General features: G+C 39.7%; 1 protein-coding gene across 1 annotated transcript; it reads right to left on the bottom strand.

The window, feature by feature from the left end:
* Window positions 1–1,686: 1,686 nt before the first annotated feature.
* Window positions 1,687–17,174, bottom strand: LONRF1 (LON peptidase N-terminal domain and ring finger 1). Its single transcript, XM_032999265.2, has 12 exons — window positions 16,299–17,174; window positions 11,084–11,202; window positions 9,265–9,387; window positions 8,522–8,668; window positions 7,836–8,073; window positions 7,660–7,750; window positions 6,703–6,817; window positions 6,074–6,195; window positions 4,773–4,931; window positions 4,501–4,663; window positions 3,960–4,112; window positions 1,687–2,440 (listed from the first exon to the last, which is right to left on the bottom strand). Exons 1-12 carry the CDS (start codon window positions 16,903–16,905, stop codon window positions 2,282–2,284), a joined length of 2,196 nt encoding a protein of 731 aa, XP_032855156.2. The 5' UTR covers window positions 16,906–17,174; the 3' UTR covers window positions 1,687–2,281.
* Window positions 17,175–17,416: the final 242 nt, after the last annotated feature.

Here is a 17,416-nt window from a genome sequence, read left to right as displayed (position 1 = left end):
GGTATCTCATGTCTGCTCACTAAGTGGAACAACCTTCTTCCCGTTAGAAATCCAGTTGTTGATAGCCAGGTTTCTACAGTCAAAGACAGTACTGAAAGAGCAACATCTCCGATGTGGCCAGGTGCAGGCCAGGCTGTTGTGGTTTGTCTACTGCTCCTGAAGAGCTGCTCAAAGCCAAAGCTCCAACCATTCTCTCTGGGAACTGTCCCTGCCCCAGCTGATGTGGACTAAGCAGTGCCTGGCACTGTTAAGCCTCCCTGATGTTGCTGTTCAGGACTCAGTTGTGCAGATCAGCTCTATCCTGTCTCACTTGTAATCGACGTGAATGAGGCTACAGTCAAATTTCAGTATTAAGCAGTTATTTACCCCACCCCACACACTGGGACAGAGCTCAAAGGAATGGGTTAGATGACTTATAAAACCAAAAGGATGAGCATACTGTCCTTCCAAGTCTTGTGAAGCCTCTAGCAGTGTTTGAATGTGGCCTACTCTTTTGTGGGGTTCAAAGCAAACATTACATCCTACTAGTGTTCTAGCATCATCACTTCAAGTTTCACAGCCAATCCCACCAACCTATCTTACAGCCATCTTTGCATGTTGTCCGTAAAGAAAATTACATTTGTATATTTACCAATTTCTAAGAGAAAAAAAATCAAGTTAGATGGAAAAACACAAACTTGCCATTTCACATCGAGAAAACTGAAGTTTCTAAACCTAAAATTCATTGGTTCATTCACAGAAGTTTACCTAGGTAGAAGCCCACATAAAAAATGATCCAGCAGATTTGGGGTTGCCTGTAATATCTCAGGCCTTAAACTCCAGAAGTGAACAAGCCCAGAGCATCTGATCAGCAAGTCTATGAAATACCTAACTTCTGCAAGAACAACTTCTGCACAACTTCTAAGTTTTGTGAAATGCAAACTTGATACATGAAACCACTTTAATTTAAACAAAGTAGATACAAAAAGCAGGACACCAGCAAAAAAACTTTTCTGACCAATAATCAGTCCGAGACACGTACTATAATCAGAAACCGATTACGTACATACTAATTACATCATGAAGTGTCCACAACCTTGATGTAGGTTAAACAGCCACTTCTGGATTTACTTAAGATCCCAAAATAGAAGCATATGGAAAATGAAAGTGATTTTTGGTTTCTGATAAAGTTAAAAAATATTACAAACTTTTAGCTTTTATTGAAAATTAAATATATTAGCAAAAGCAAGTTTTAAGAAATATTTTACAAATGATTTACATACAAGAAAGCCAGTATCAGACATATTCACAAATATGCAAACCTGTAATTACAAAAAGTACCTATTGGCAGCATGATGCTAACCTTGCCACTGCAGTGTGCTCTACTATTGATATGAATAAGGCATAGAATTCACATTTGCACCAACTTAAAAAGTTCAAATAAAACTTTAAGCTTTTAAATCCTGGATGCACAATCCCCAATACATACACACACACTCTAAGATTCCTTCTTCTAAGCTCTACAAACTAAGTGTGTACTCTGGAAGAACAGCCAGCCTGAAAAGCCCAGTAGAAATGTAACTGGTACTAGCATTTAGTCTTCAGTTTCCTCTTTAACATGTACAGGCCTAGGTATGTAAACCATATTCACAGTTTAAGTATTTTTAGACAGAAGTACCTTTTGTTTTTGTGTGGGTTTTTTTTGCATTTGTTCCTTAAAGTTGGCTCTCAGTTCAGCATACAGTTCATGTCACCTGTTTTGTGATGCATACATTTACAAGATAACTTAAAAATCTGTGCCATATTCATGGTCAAAACAATTCAACAAGAGTAGCAATATCCGACAGTGACATTCAATACCAGATTTCAAATATTTGTGCAAACAGCAAAAGAACAGTTGTATGAGGCAAACATTTGCAAAACCTTTAATACCTCCTCATTGTTGTAAACCTGGACTGTCAGCCTTAAGTCCTGCGCTTCCCACAGCTTTAAAAAGTCAGTGGCTAAAATTATCAAGTCTCAAAAAGGTTCTCTTCTACATAGTGCAAATTGTAGTGTAGATAACATGAAAAACATATCTAGCTGGATTGACTTTGTGCAGTTGTCAGTGGTCTTCTCTCATAGTTGAGGAAAGTGTGCATTCAAAGAACCACGTGGTTCAGGAAGTCAGGAGGGTGAGGAGAGAGAAAAAGCGGTTCCATTACACTTCTCAAACCAGTGCTAGATGTGCAAAGGCAGCAAAAATTCCAGCTGCTACTACAACCAGAACAGAGTAACTTTTCAGGAAGACCCAGGCGGTTAGTCACTTGGACTGGTCTCTAGAAAAATATGTGAGTATATGCTGGATTTTTATCAGACGGTCTTTTAAAGACATCATGGAGAGAACTGACAGCTGATATCTGGGGTCTACTGGGAGAACAGCTAGAAGCCACCAACACCAAGCAGGACCATTGGGCATTGCCTAAAAATAAAAGATAAGTTGGTTACCCAATGTAGTATAGTTGACTAACAAAGACATCAAAAGACAAAGTTGTCGATGACAAATATTAAAGTTTAACACTAACTAGAGAATTCCAGATCCATGAGATCAGAAGGGTTCTGAAGGGATCTCTTCTGATCCCTCCCCAACTGAGAAGTCAAATAAAGTACAAAGGCTTGATAAAGCAATTTTTTTAAAGACAACAAAGGAAGTTCATAGCTTCCTTGGGAAGAGATGGCTAAGTATAGGACAATCACCTAATAACAAACTTCCCTGATAAAAACTAAATCCATTACCTGTCACGCTGTTCTTAAAGCTTGAATATTGTTGAAGCCTAACGTTTTCGTTACAATTGCCTGTTATACTGGGAGGACTCCTCTATCACCTCCACTTCTACTCCCTTCTCATTACCTCCTAGACATATCATTTTCTTCTAAGTTGATGAAATATACTATACAACTTTTTCCTCTACTTTATTCAATTCTCTACACCAAGCCTTAGATGTCATGCCCAGAACTGGACAGAATACTCCTCAGCAGAGGTCCCATCACTGCAGAGATAGATTACTTCAAATGACTTCCAAAAATATTACTGGTAGCGGTACACTCCAGGATGACATTTCCTCTCTTGCATCTGTACTGCACGATTGACACATTTGTGTTCTATTACAAATCGCAGGGACATACCCACAGTATTGCTGCTCTGCTAGTTATCCTGGTTTTATACTTATTCCTCTTTCCTTGTATGTTGCTTTAAATATGTTTTTTTATTAAAATTGTTCTAAAATCACTTTTGAATTCATGCACTGGCCTCCACAGCATCCACAGTCCTCCCAGATTGGTTAATATAGTCTCATGAAAGTATGTAGCAGATGGGTGAGGGACAGGCTCTCATAAGATCCCACTTGATATGTAACTCCACTTAGAAAGCCAAATTTAACGTGTTTTTAAATGTTACTTTTCTCTAGCCTCCACTCAGGATGATCTCACCAGTCTTCCCTAATTGTTTATAATAACCATTAAAATAGACTGCTGCAGCTAGTTTCTTAAGAAACATTTGTCAAATCCTAGCAGCTGCAGCAGTTTACGGCACTAACTCAGAACGGAGGAAAGTGTTATTTGTGATTACCCCTTTGCCAAGGATTACTGCCTGAATGTGTCACAAGGAAGAAAATACGTATTTTTTTCCATTTTTATTCTAACAGCTTTACACAAACCAGCAATTTAACATGCTACTGGAACTCAAAGTTTACTAGTTTTATCTCCACAGCAGCATATCATCCTTTCCTGCAAAAACTGCTGAACAATGACGGGATTGCCTTTTGTTGCTCAAAAGATGCAAGAGAAACAAGACGCAAGATGCAAGCCTTACTGCCTTCAAAGTTGGGAAAAAGTGTTGATTTGGGTTTTTTTTTTTTCCCCTTTAAATGTCTAGCAGCTCTTAACAGGGTTTTTATTTTTAGAAATAAGCGCATAGTAATTGATATTAAACAATGTCTCACCTGTATATTTTCCTCCCTATCAGGCATTGGCCCAAAGTGTTGAAGTATTTGAGTGCGAAATTTGTTTCTTAAGTTTTGGAACCAACTGCAGGCCTGATTGTAAACAAAATTGTGAAGTTCTCTCAGTTTCTTTAGTTCTTCTTCATTAGCAACCTATAGGAGGAATGTTATGAAAATATCATTAGAGATAGAGAGACAATTATGGTGTTTAAGCTAAAATCAAGAGACATTAAATTTCAACTATATTTGGATACATTTATTGCATCGTAAACCTTGATTGCTAATGACTGAATAGTAAAGAAGTCCCATGATATTTTAAAAAGGTACAGCTTCAAACTATTGTTCAAACAAAAACCACAGTATTTCTTTGTTGCTTTATAATAATAAAAATTTAAGCTAACTTCCATTTCTTCAACCTTCTGGCACTGAAACTTCCAGTGGTCTAGGGACCTAAAAACTTGAAACAGAGCTCTCAAGGACAAATGCAGCAAAAATCTTGAGATATTAATACTAGTAAGTATTTAGACAGCATTCTGGATACCTTAACATCTTCTAAATATTCGATGTCTGCAGTGCAATAACCATCTTTCATCCCTCTCCGTAAAACTCTAAATCTCTTTCCACCAACTGTATCAACAACAGACCGTCCATCAGGTAGAAAATGAACATTCCTGATTTGCAGCATGCATCCATAATCTGCAAAACTAGAAAAGATACCTTGTCAGTAATGCAGTTACATACTTCTGAAGGACATTTTATGATTAAAAAAAAGAAATAAGAGATGAGAAGCTTAGAATTAGGATGTAAACCTACCCATTTTGAGAGTCACTTATACACATCCCAAACTGTTTAGTTCCAGTTTCCATACTTCTGCGAATCATTAGTCGGTATCTTGGCTCAAACACATGTAGAGGGCAAGGCACAGTAGGATATGCCATAGTGCAAACAAACATTGGAACATTCTTGGTCAAGCTTCAAGAGAACATCAAAAGAAATATGTGGCTTAAAAAGCTAAACACTGAACTATGCCAAGACAATATGTTTTTTTCAGTATTCGCTATATCTGAGGTTATAAAGCGCTCTTTTCAAAGTTTAATGATAAGCACATTGTAATAACTTTCATAAGAAATAAAAACATACTAACAACAGTGACTGAATACCTATGTACTGATTTCATACTGGACAGTAAGCCTCACAGCTATCTAGTTAGTGACTATCTACTCAGTGAATGAAGGGCTTTGTTTTGGGGACAGGGGCATTAGTTATTTTCTTTTTCCTTTTTATTTTTGTTTGAGCCACACAAGCCATTATGCCCTCAGAGTCAGAGTTTTTCTGGAACTAAAAAGATGTAGCAATAACTACATAGTAGCTAGGTCAGCATTTGCATTATTTTCAGTGATGGATTCCAGATCACATGAGGCAACCCAGGGTATAATTTTTACCTTGCTGTATGCCTCGGAAAACCCATTTTATCAAGTATGTACAGTTAATAATTGATACAAACAAGTTAGTATTAAAACATTTCCAGGTATTTAACATTAATACCTTTCAGAGTATAAAACATAATTCTAATGTATAGATTCTGCTACCTAAGTTTCATGGGCTATGGTTTTAGATGGTTTTCCAACATTCATATGTACAATATATGATGCTTTATATATCTGAAGAACTCAGAAGTAAACACTAATATTACCAAAAAAAAAAGTCAATGTCATCTTTATAGAAGTAATGTCTGTCATGAACTTTGAAAGAAATTCAAGTATCTGAGACTCTGCAGCCAACTCCAGAGGACAATTCCATTAACAGCAGCAAAGTTAAAATTGAAGCTCCATGACTTCTGCTTGCAGAAAGAGAAACAGAAGGGCAAACATATTTTGCTGAGGACTTAAGGGCCTCATGTTGCTACTATCAAAGTGTGATTTTTTTATTTTCACACTAGTTAAAAAAAAATGTTAATTTTCTGAAATACACATTCAAGACATGCAATTAGCATGTCTTTATACTCTTTCTTGCACCCATAATATGCCATTTATTAATAATCACTAAAGTGATAAAACATTTCTAAAAATGATTTACTAATCTCAAGTTTTCTAGATAAAAGACAGTAAGCTTACTTTGAGTGTTCAGCGGTTTCTTCAGCATGAATTCTTTTTCTCTCGTATAATTCATCAGACAAATACTTTATTATTAATTCCTCCAGCAGTTCTGTGATGCTGTATTTCCTGCTTGCAAGGTACTGTAAACAAGTTAAAAAAATATATTAATAGTTCTTTTCATATATATTAGCAAAAGGCTTGAGAAAATGCAGCTTTTATTTAAAACCATGATATATGAAATAAAACCCATGAAAACTTACAGCTCTGAAGTTCTTATGGATTCATTGGACTCAAGTGTCTAACTCGGTTTATATTTCTATGCTTGTCAGAGGCAGAATTGATTTCCCAGGCTATACAGCCATACAAATAAGGGAAGCATACAGAAATCAGAGAGGTTTTACTGAATAATCACCAAAGTTTACAAACACTCACGATTTAATTACACCAATAAAGTAGATGGTCACAGAAACATGAAACATAAGACCCTGAGGCAAACCTAATCAACTTGTACTGACAAAATTTGTCTCAAATTTTTCCTCTCTAGCAGCAATCCATAACTCAAGTAAATCCAAGTTGTTGGTTTCAAGTGATACAGCCTTTAAAATTATACAGTATTTGTATTTATGAGCTCTGCCGAGACACGGTACCTCTTTCAAACTTTCCTTACAGAGTGGACACTGAGGAGCATGGTCTAAACACCGTTCCAAGCAACCTTTGCAAAAAGTATGTCCACAAGGGGTTGTCACTGGCTCAAAGAATAGCCTGAAACAAAGTTATTAGAAGTTAGATACCATGACAGATGTGTGTTTTACTAAAAAAGTCTGTGAACAACCTCTTTAAATCTTAAGACTGCTAATACCATAACAAAACAGAGAAAAATTAACCCCATGTCTCCTTATTCTACTTTTTCTACTCTACTGCAGTTTGTTACCGTTTACCACCACACCACTCATTTCTTGTATTCTGATGAATCTGGACACATTTCAACACTGTCTAAACATTTAGCCCAATGTACAGAGATTTTGGTCTTACTACATAAGAGATTCAGAATACCCAAAATAAAGTGATTTTCTGAGGAGCTAAGTTGTTTTAATAGCAGCGTTACATACTTACAACAATTATGGACAGTTTAGTATATACTATATGTTTTAAGGTATTTATTCTGAAACCCAAGACAACTCAGTAAGAGTTTTCAAATACATCAGCTACATTTATATGACATATCTATATCTCCTATATAAATACAAGGTTCACAGACAATACTTCTAAGTGTTAGACTTCCCAAACTAAGTTAAATAGTTTTATTAAATGAAAAAACACCCCTAACATTTAACACAAAAGATCCTGTCCTTTTAAGCTTACCAGTTAATAATGCCAACTTTAATTTAAAAGGCAACTTGACTAAAATAATGCTTTTTTATACAGCACTATAGCAAGTGACACGTTTAAATAGGCATTTAACTGCAGGGATAAAAGAAAGCTGAAAATTATTGACTGATATCAGAACTCATCACAACCTGTAAGTACCTCAGTCTGTATGTGTAACAGAAGATACGTGGCCAAGCATCTATAAGGAAAATACTGAATCAAGGGTAAAATCTTACCTCATACACAGAGAGCACTCAAAATCTGATACATCGATCAAATTCCCTGGAATTGTTCCAAAAGCCAGTGTCACATCCCTTTTTGTACTTTCTAAGGAGAAGCAAGACAAAATAGTCCTTCAAAGAAAGGCACAAGACAGCAAATACTTTACAATTCAAAGTAAGTGACTGTTTACCTCCTTGCTTTTTGTGTTTGTTTCTTCCATCTTCACATACAGCTGTATCCTGTTCTGAAAAGGAAAGCTTTCTTTTCAACAAAACACCTTTTTCTTGGCCAGAAAGAAGGGGTTCAGAAGACACTCTCTTTAATCCATCTTCCTTGGCAAGTTCTTTTGTTGAATTAAGAGCATGGGTAGACCATGCACGATTTAAGCTTCCACTGACAGGATCCAGTACATCTGATCCTCCTAAACTCTAAAACAGTAAGATGAACTGAACTGTACTTAAAGAATAACACAAATCTAAGAAAGATGTGAACATGAAAAGATACATAAACCAAAGTGATACCCACAGTTACTTCACTAGTTAAGTAAAGAAATTAGTAAGTCAAGACAGTACTCAAATTTGCTTAGCATTAACAATTTAAAAATCTTCATCTGCTTCAAAGAGAAGAAAAACTGCATTTCTCTATTTTGAAATCACTAATATCAAATCTCAGTACCTTCTAATAAACAGTTCACTGGAATAAGGAATCTAACAATCCAAATGAAAACACATTACTCCCAAATCACAATTATTTTCTTCCAATTTAGCCAAATACAGAAAGTCGATATTTAGGCTGGGAAGTATGACAAATAAGGATATTAACATCTGATGTTTGCATATCAGCCTAAGAGAAAAGTTATTCAATAGTTTTTGTTACCGGCTCAGGACAAAGCTGTAAGCTGCTGTAAGACTCAGTCACCTCAGAACCAAGTATAAAAGGTTTATTTCGAATATGTGGTGAATTCCAAGCAGATTCCTTCAGACTCTCTCCTAACTTCTCTGGTGACAGCACATCACACAATGTCTAGAAAACAAACAGCTATATGTTCATAATAATGAAAAAGGATCTAGACATAGCTTTATTATACAGACTAAAAATAAGAATTTAATCTATATAAAGTAATCCTCATAGAGCTTTATTTAAGCAGTAACAGAGAAAGAGCAGTTGAGAACAAGCAGAAATCTACATACTTAAATTATTAAAAAGAAATTTCTCTAGAAATCTTTTCTACTACAAGCAAGTGAGCTATTCAGAGTTAGGCATTATCGATTCAGTATCATGCCACTTTTCCAACATAAATTTTTATTATCAAAGAAAATCTGTTGTGCTCTGAGCACAAAGAAGTTCAACTTGGAATATTTAACTTGCTGCCTGCTTTCTAGTTTTCTAGATTTTTATTTAGTAACTTCTAAAGCATAGGTACTTTTAAACATGTACTTAAAATGTGTCCATTAGGACTGTCTTCAGCATAATATGATATATCTTGAAAGAAACTTATCTGCCACCTGAACCTTCTCTGTATGTATTGAAGATTTACAGATGCTCAAAGTCTACCATAATGAGAGCTTTATAAAGAAATCAAGTCAGATATAACAATCCTGTTTCATAAATAAAATTACCCTTTCTACTTCTAGCTGGGCTGGAAGAAAGTCCTCATCAAGGGCTAAGCACTGTAGAAACAGTTGTAAGGCATCACCTACAAAGCCAGAGTCTTGCAGCACTTTTCCTTTCTGGAAGTAGACCTGAAAAACAGATACCATGAAGACTTTTCTAGAGAGTATGAAGAACTGCAGTAGTCATCTTACAAGCATTACGACAGATCTAGAATTAGAACCCTGCATAACAAAAAGAATGTAGCTCTTCAACAAACATCAGCTGTGCACCGTGTAGATGATCTATATTCCTTGCCTAAGATACATTCACTAGTGTGTTTGAAAAGACTCGTGGGATAGGCTGGTGTTAGTCTCCTTCCAGTTAATTTGTTTTGGTTTACAAAAAGGCTTGAAAACCTGACTAGTGCTAAATTCACAAAAGGCCTTAATTTCCCCCTACTGTGACACTTTGAAAGGGGAGAAGAGGGATAAGAAATGCAAAATATTACAGAACTTCATACAGCAGCTTACAGGATACCCTTTTTGCCTCTGTTTCATTAAAAGGCTTATGATTCTAGCCTGCACAAGAAGAGCACAAACAAAACAATCCACGCAACCATGCATTCCTTATATATATCTTAATCTATATTCTTAACAGGAAACAATGCACTTTAATTGCTTCTTCCAACTATGTTTTATTCTTGAACACTAGACAGCATCTAGGAGAAAAAAAAAAAATCTATATGCTATTTTCTCTCAAAGAAAAAAAAAAGCTGGAGAAAAAGCTACTGAATTTTGCTGAACCTACCTACGTGACGTTGGAACTACAAAGTCCCTTATCCAATTTGCCTCAGTTTTATTAAGTTGTCTTTGCAGTAATATAAATCCAAGTTAGATAAGCAACAGTTATCTAACAAAAGTTAGATAAAACAAAAATATCTAGCTGTATATGAGATTTTGGATAACAGGCCAGAAACTGAACTTTAAAACAAAAACAAAAAAAAACCCAGAGTGCAGTTTCTACAGAACAACTGCCAGTACTAACTAGCATCAAACAAGGCTGTCAGACGAGGGCATGCCTCATAATTGATGGATTTAGGCCGTTTTATTAAGATGCACCCTGAAGAAGGGAAGTATGCTAATCCTCCTCTTACAGACAGTTTCTTTTCCTAGAGAGACAAGAATTGCTAGAGGAATCCATCAAACCAAGCTCAGTTAAGTGAAGTGAGGTTTCCTTCCAAACAAGGAAAAAAGGTGGACAGTACTACCAATGCTGACAGGCGAAAAGTAGGATACTCTCTGAATCTGCAGTAGCCACAGAACTGCTGAACAGAGGAGATACCAAGACAGCAGCAGTTACTTCCCCCTGTGGGGCAAGATCTTGCTGGTCCTGCTGTGCTCAGAGTTTAGACAGTGCTGCAACATGCAGTGTCTTACAGTTCTGAAGACCACTGACTCCCCAGCTGCCTGCACTATTTGCAAAGCTCACTTCCCACTGAATTTCTTCAGGCTTTTTGAAGAAAAACTTTCTAAGCTGAACCAGCAAAGTGTACTTCTCTTAATAAAAATTAACAAACAAAAACCCCAAACCCCAGCTGCTACAGGTTACATCACCATAAACTATCCCAACTCCAAGTATATTCGTCAGTCAACTCTAACCTGCCATACTCATTAGTAGCCTGTCCCATAGTGTACTATTTTAAGATACTTTTTAGTATTTTTCATGTCTTACAAGATAAGGTTTCAGGCAGCTGACCTAGATTCTTGACTTGATGCAAGTATAATTCAGAATTCATTAATTTTACAAACACAGATTTTGAAAAATTAAGATTTCATATCAACTTACCTCTGGCCAATTTGGCATTTTAGAGATAACAAAATTTAGATCTTCTATGGCTGTTTTATATTCTTGGAGGCCAACATACGACTCAGCTCTGTAAATCCTTAGCATAAAGTCACTGGAATCTGAAAACAAAAATTAAGTAACATTTGTAAGAATTCAGAAATTTGGGGGGTTTAATTAGATATGCTTTCATAGTGGTATGTCATAACCACTTTTTTGTGCCATACTTTCAAAATTACTGGAGTACATTCTCCCCTACCAACTAGTGTTTTGGTAATAAAAGTGGCAGTAATTCCAGGCTCATGTCTTTCAAGCTAAGGATCAAATTTTGGGCCTTGTAATGTATCTTGCAGCAACAAGAAAATACATTTTAAAATATCTAACATTGAGGCTGACAAAATAAAGTATTGCTCAGTACTGCTGTGACAACAAAACAAAAAAAAAAATAAAGACTAGGCAGACCTTCGCTTTACAGTACACCCATTCAAAACCACAGAAAACTGGGAATTCACCACACTTGTATTAAAAAAGTCCAAGTATTAGAAAGTTTGCTTTCAAACATTCCAATTTTTCTTTAGACTGACATGGGTTTTATAATGCCCAACCCCTTCCAACTATGGCTGGAGATACAGAGGCCACTTTCCCAACTGTATCCATCTGCTACGTACTAGAAGTAGACTTTATCACTGTGTGGTCTGAAAAGAAAGCCTTTAACACAAACTAACAGTCGCGTTGCAAGGAGCTATACTAGTGGAACTTCTGCAGTGGGAAAGCATTAGTATGTTTTCAGTGAAGACAAGTTCTCATGCCCAACACACAGCATTTTGCACTTTTAGTAAAGCAACCTCTACACAGGAAGCATGCCCATCTCCACGACACTAAGACTATGGTTTTCATAACGCAACTAATTGTAGTTGTTGCTTGGAAAAGATGCCAGCACACTGCTTTGTTCTTTATTTTTTTTTAAAAAATACACCCATGTATTTCATTGAAGGAGATAAACGAGTCAAACATTGGTCTATTGTAAACAATACTAAAACTAAATAGTTCTTTGTTTCTACAAGGTTTTCTTGGGATGGAATCATTTCAACTTGATATTCTACCTTAGTCTATTCTAAATGTCTAGTTTAAATTTTCATAATTTCCAACATTAGCTTGGTTTAAATTTACAAGCCAAACTGGTCAACATTCCCATGTATTCCAACATATTGCTCTGCATTTAGATGCACAATGCTCCATGTAAAAACATCTTAATGGAAAAGAAAGGGTTAAGAAAAAAATCAAAACTCACAAGATTTAGCCAAGATTTCACAGCTGAAACTAAAGTGTCTTTCTGATCAGAGTGCCTGTCTTTTGAGTTGACAATTTCTCTTCAAATACAAACATTCCCAAACCTGGTTTGTTTGGTTTCTATTTTACACATAATAAAATGTTTGTATTAACAGAAGTCTGGGAAACCGTCTTTGACTTAAACACTAATTCTGCAAGCAGAACAACTCTGAAGCCTGCTTTCCTGTGGCGTTGTGTTTTGTGACTGCTATAGCCCAGTAAGGCAGGAGCTCAGATCAAACTCTTCAGACCTTTTTTCTGTTGTATTCGACTCTTTGGTGTCCAACAGAGTTAGTAGCAAATCAAATTCTTTTCTTCAGAGGGAGCAGGAAGTGTGGGTCTTTGTTCTCTAATAAGCTACCTATTTGCCCATAATCAGAGGGAGCTCATCTTTTTCAGGCTTTCAACTCTATAATGTGACCTGAGGAACTCTGAGCCTTCTTTTCCAGAGGGAGTGTGAAGGGGTAGTTTGAAGATAAAAATGCGAGTTCAAGTCTGCAGCAGGTGAACATTTTGTCAATTTCTTTTCCAAAGAAAAAAGCATGATACCAATTTAACTGGTACAAAACAAAGGCCTAAAGCAAGGAATTTAACTGGGACCCCAACTCGCTGCTGAACACACACAGAGTCAAGGAATGATGAATACGTGTAACAAATCTGGTCTAGGTATTTGCAAGACCAAAGGATCTATGTTTATATGTCCAATTTCACAACCATAAATTTCTAGGCTTTGTAATTGTGAAAACATCATTTTGCAATGTTTCAGCATATATTTTAACGTTTGCCACCTAAAGGGAAGATGCAAAACTATTTCAAATCCTTAGACCAAACACTAAACAGAGCAGAAACACAATTTGTGCTTGAATTTTCAATTTCAGTCCCAATATATTGTAAATACAGAAATCATTCACATCTAGCACACCCAATGACAAATTATTTTAATAAAAAAGGCACTGAGTACTTTCAGTACAAACTGTGCATACCAGTTATTATTACATTAATAGGAAAGTATACAAAGCTGTACACGCAAAAACCCACTCGATATGCATTCTTTTTTTTTTATATTCCTTCCAAAGCATCTATTCTTGGCTACTGCCAACATAAGCATACCAATAAATGGTCCATCTCTGGTCTGATCTTGCATGCTTTTTATATGTTCTTATTAATGTACCAAGTTCTTCAAAATAAAAGACATGCACATCACAACCACGATGCAGAAAAACTTTAGGGGACAGTATCTATTAATACGGTACTGTAGGGTCACCCTAATGATCAGGGGTTGGAACACAGAACCCATGAGAAGCCTCCTTCCAGAGCCCAACAGCCTTCCAGAATCCAAGAGAAGGCTACCTATAAGACTATTTATTGAAAGTTCACAGCGCAGAAACAATAATTAATAGTTATAAACTGAAGCAAGGGCAGTTCAGACTTGAAACAAGGAGAAAAATTTTCACTGTGAAGATAATTAACCTTTGAGCAGGTTGCCCAGAGAGGCTGTGGAATCTTCATCCTTGTAGGTTTTCATGATTCAGCTGGACAAAACCTTAAGCAAACTGCTCTGAACTCAGTGTTTATTCTGCTTTGAACAGGAGACTGATTGGTCAACAGACCTCTTGAGGCCCACTCCAAGCAGGAATGAGTCTGTGATGCAGACCAAACTCAAGTCTAAGAGCTCTGTGTTTCAAGATACTTGATTAATGACATGCTGCACTAGCGTTTTAATCCCACAGACTTCCTTTAATGAAACTAAATAATTCCAAACCCTGCAAGAAATGTATTAACCATATGAATGTTAACATTCCTCACGTTTTTCAGAAGTTACTTTTGCACCATAGTAAGTATTTTTCTTTCAGATGTTTCAAGAAATGTAAGAAAGTTATGAAAAGATGCTATTTGAGTAAAAGTTTAGAGCCAATGACTTATTTAGGACACTAGATTTCTGTTTATAAGTTTTTTAACTCTCTTCATTAAAAAGAAGCAAGGGGATGAACTAGCAGTGAGGAAGCACTGAAACAGAACGTGAATGACTAAACATAAATACATTTCTTATGCTACATCTTTTCCATCTCTGACTGTTTTCATGTTCTGGAGGAAGATAAAGTGTACCAGTGGCTATTAATTAGTTCTGTATTGCCCTGAAATCAGTTTGTAGTTGTGAGCCCACAGCTCTAAATTCACATTTAATGTACATCTGCATCCTGATTCATTAAGTTCTTTAGTGTCTTCACCAGAATACCTGGAATATTGATAGTTCTCAGGACTGGAGACACAGAAAATAGCTGTAAAAAGGATCTTAAACCCATGTTAAAGCCAAAATTTAAGACGTAGTTTCACAAAAAAAGGAATCCAAATTCTTTCCCCGTAGATATCTAAATGGTATCGCTAAACCCATAAAAGAAAGATTAACTAGAGTCTGTAGAATTAATTTTCTCTTTTATTATTTCAAAGTAATCTTAAAATATGAAACAGGACCCCATAAATATTTGTGATCAATAATGGATTAATCAGTTTGCACCCTAAAGGTCACTGAGTTTTGACTCCATTTCTTCATGAGCTGTGTAAGTCAGTGTTGTGTTCTGTACTTCAGAACACAAAGAAAAAAGACTGTTTCTTACAGTTCCGAGATTTAAAATAGATCAGTCACTTTCTCAGGTCACATCTATCTTATATCCCACATTTTGGAAACGTGATTGCAAACAAAGTAGAATTGAAGGCCACCACTGAACCTCTTTAAATTAGGTCTCTAAAAGGTGTATAAAATGTATCTGAGATTTAGTCCCACCTACACTGGAAACAGTTTATTCTGGAACTAGATCTAATGTATCTCCCCAGAACAGACTGGAAGGATCAGACTTATGCAAGCTTTTGTTTTTTTCTCCGCTGCCACAACAAACGTAATACACTTAACCTGTAAAATTACTCATTCCTAAATTTCTGAACATAAATAAAACGGCACACATGAAAATGGAACCCCACAGGTCACCAGGTGTTAAGAATCCATACTCGACTAAAAACAACAAAGGCATCTGTCACTGGATCCACCTAGGTATATCAATCACACAAATTTGACTCCCTCTACAAAGGCTAAACTCTGAAAAACTGACCATATCTTAAGTGTTCATGGTACCTGACATACTGCTTGCAATCGATAGAGGATAGTCTAAGAGTATGCCTCTACCTCCCGTCTTTGCACCCTCTCTCAACACACTATTATAAAACTTCCACCACACCCACTTATGATGTCACTGCCATTACACAACCTGTCCCCCTCCATGCCTGTCTGCTTATGCAACTGGGCCCGGCCTGCTGGGAATTGTCTTAGTGACACTTAAGACTGTGAAAATAGGTCTCTGTCAGGAAAGAAGGTTAAATACAACAATAGAATTTCTCTTGTCCATGCACAGAGACTGCTAAACACAAAACAAAACCCACGAACTCTCCTGTAAACGAGTCCCACAAAAGCGTGTGGGGTAAAACCCCCCCAAGACGCGAAGAATCCCGCGCTGGGCACTCCTCCACACCTCTGAAGTGTACCCCACTACCAGGCTTGATGCTCAACTCGGGGCCGAACAGCCACGCGTCCCGCAATCGGTCCCTGCACTCCGCCAGCCTACGGGGAGGTTCCTCGAATCCTCTCGGCAAACTCGGGAAAACTTCGGATGTTCTTTATCGCTCCATTCCGATCCCTGACGGCCTCAGCGGTAGGGGAGAGAGACTGAAGGGCAGGAAGGAAACGCACGCCCACCTCCTCCCCCGCCGCACTCGCAGCCCACCGACCCCGCCGCGCTTTGCTACCGGCCCGTCACGGTCCCGCCGGGGGAAGGGTGGGGAGCGAGGCGGGAGTCAGCGGGACCGGCCGGAGGAAGAGCCCGCTCCCCACAAGCCTTACCTGCTCGCAAAGCCTGGCTGGCGGCGCCCAGAGCCTCCGGGAAGCGTCCCTGGGCCAGCAGCTCCTCCAGCCGGCTCCCGGTCCTCGCCCTCTCGCACTCGCCCGGGAACCACTTCTCCGCCAGCTGGCTGAGGACGACGCTGGTCCGCAGCGGGGCAGCGGCCGAGCTGGTGCCCCCCGCCGGCAGCAGCCAGTCCCGGCAGCGGCGGCAGCGGGCCCGCAGCTTCCTCCGGAGACAGCGGCGGCAGTAGGTGTGCCCGCACGGGACGGTGACCGGCTCGCCGAGGAACCTGCCGCAGCCGCAGCAGCGCAGCGGCCCCTCGGCCGCGGGGCCGCGGCCCCGGCCGCAGCCCAGCCCCTGCCGCAGGCGGTAGTTCAGCACCAGGCAGTCCACCAGGGTCCCGAGGCGCTGCGGCCCGGCGAGGGGGCCGAGGCACAGCGACGCCAAGGACGCGCCCACCACCTCCTTCAGGCGGCTGCCGGGCACCAGCCTCTCGCCGGGCCGCGGCGGCAGCTCCCGCTCTCCGTCCGCCGCCTCGCCCGGGCTCCCGCTGCCGCCCGGCTCCGGCGGCACCTCCGAGCCCACGGCCACGGGGGAGAACGCCATCGGCCGCGCCGCGCGGATCCGGCGAGGGGGGTGTGGCGCCGCCGCTCCGGCCGCCGGGCTCGGCTCGGCTCCGCGCACGGCGCTGAGGCACTGGCGGCGCGGGGAGGAGGAGGAGGAGGAGGAGGAAGCAAGGCACCCTCACGGGCGGCGGTGGGGGAGTGAGGAAAAAGAGAGGGGGGGGTCACGTGCGCGCCTCTGCGCGTGCGACCCGGGGCCACAGTCCCCCGCCCTGCGCGGCGGCGCGCGCCCAGCGAGTGCCCCCCTTTCAAACCGCTCCGCCGCGCGCCCTCACGCTGCCGGCTTACATAAAGCGCCTACGTCAGCTGACGGCCGGGGCGGGCTCGGCCATTGGCGGCGGGCGACGTCACGGAGGGGGCGCGGCGCAAGATGGAAGGAGGGTTACAAAATACCGCTCCACGCGCGCGCCGCCGTGGGGCGGGGGCGGGGTTGGGGTTGGGCTGGCGCCGGGCGGCCGGGGCGTGAGTCACGTGAGGGGAGCGAGAGCGGGGGC

This window comes from Tyto alba, unplaced genomic scaffold, assembly GCF_018691265.1.
Source record: "Tyto alba isolate M040663 unplaced genomic scaffold, T.alba_DEE_v4.0 Super-Scaffold_6, whole genome shotgun sequence".
Taxonomy (NCBI): Eukaryota; Metazoa; Chordata; class Aves; order Strigiformes; family Tytonidae; genus Tyto; species Tyto alba.
This window is presented reverse-complemented; position numbering and strand designations above follow the sequence as displayed.

Coding starts and splice junctions, on each gene's coding strand:
- LONRF1 (XM_032999265.2), bottom strand. CDS start 16,905: ATGGCGTTCTCCCCCGTGGCCGTGGGCTCGGAGGTGCCGCCGGAGCCG. Junction 6,196..6,702: donor GTAAGGAAAGTTTGAAAGAG/GTACCGTGTCTC, acceptor ACTTGTTTACAG/TACCTTGCAAGCAGGAAATA. Junction 2,441..3,959: donor ATAGGGAGGAAAATATACAG/GTGAGACATTGT, acceptor TTTTATTTTTAG/GCAATGCCCAATGGTCCTGC.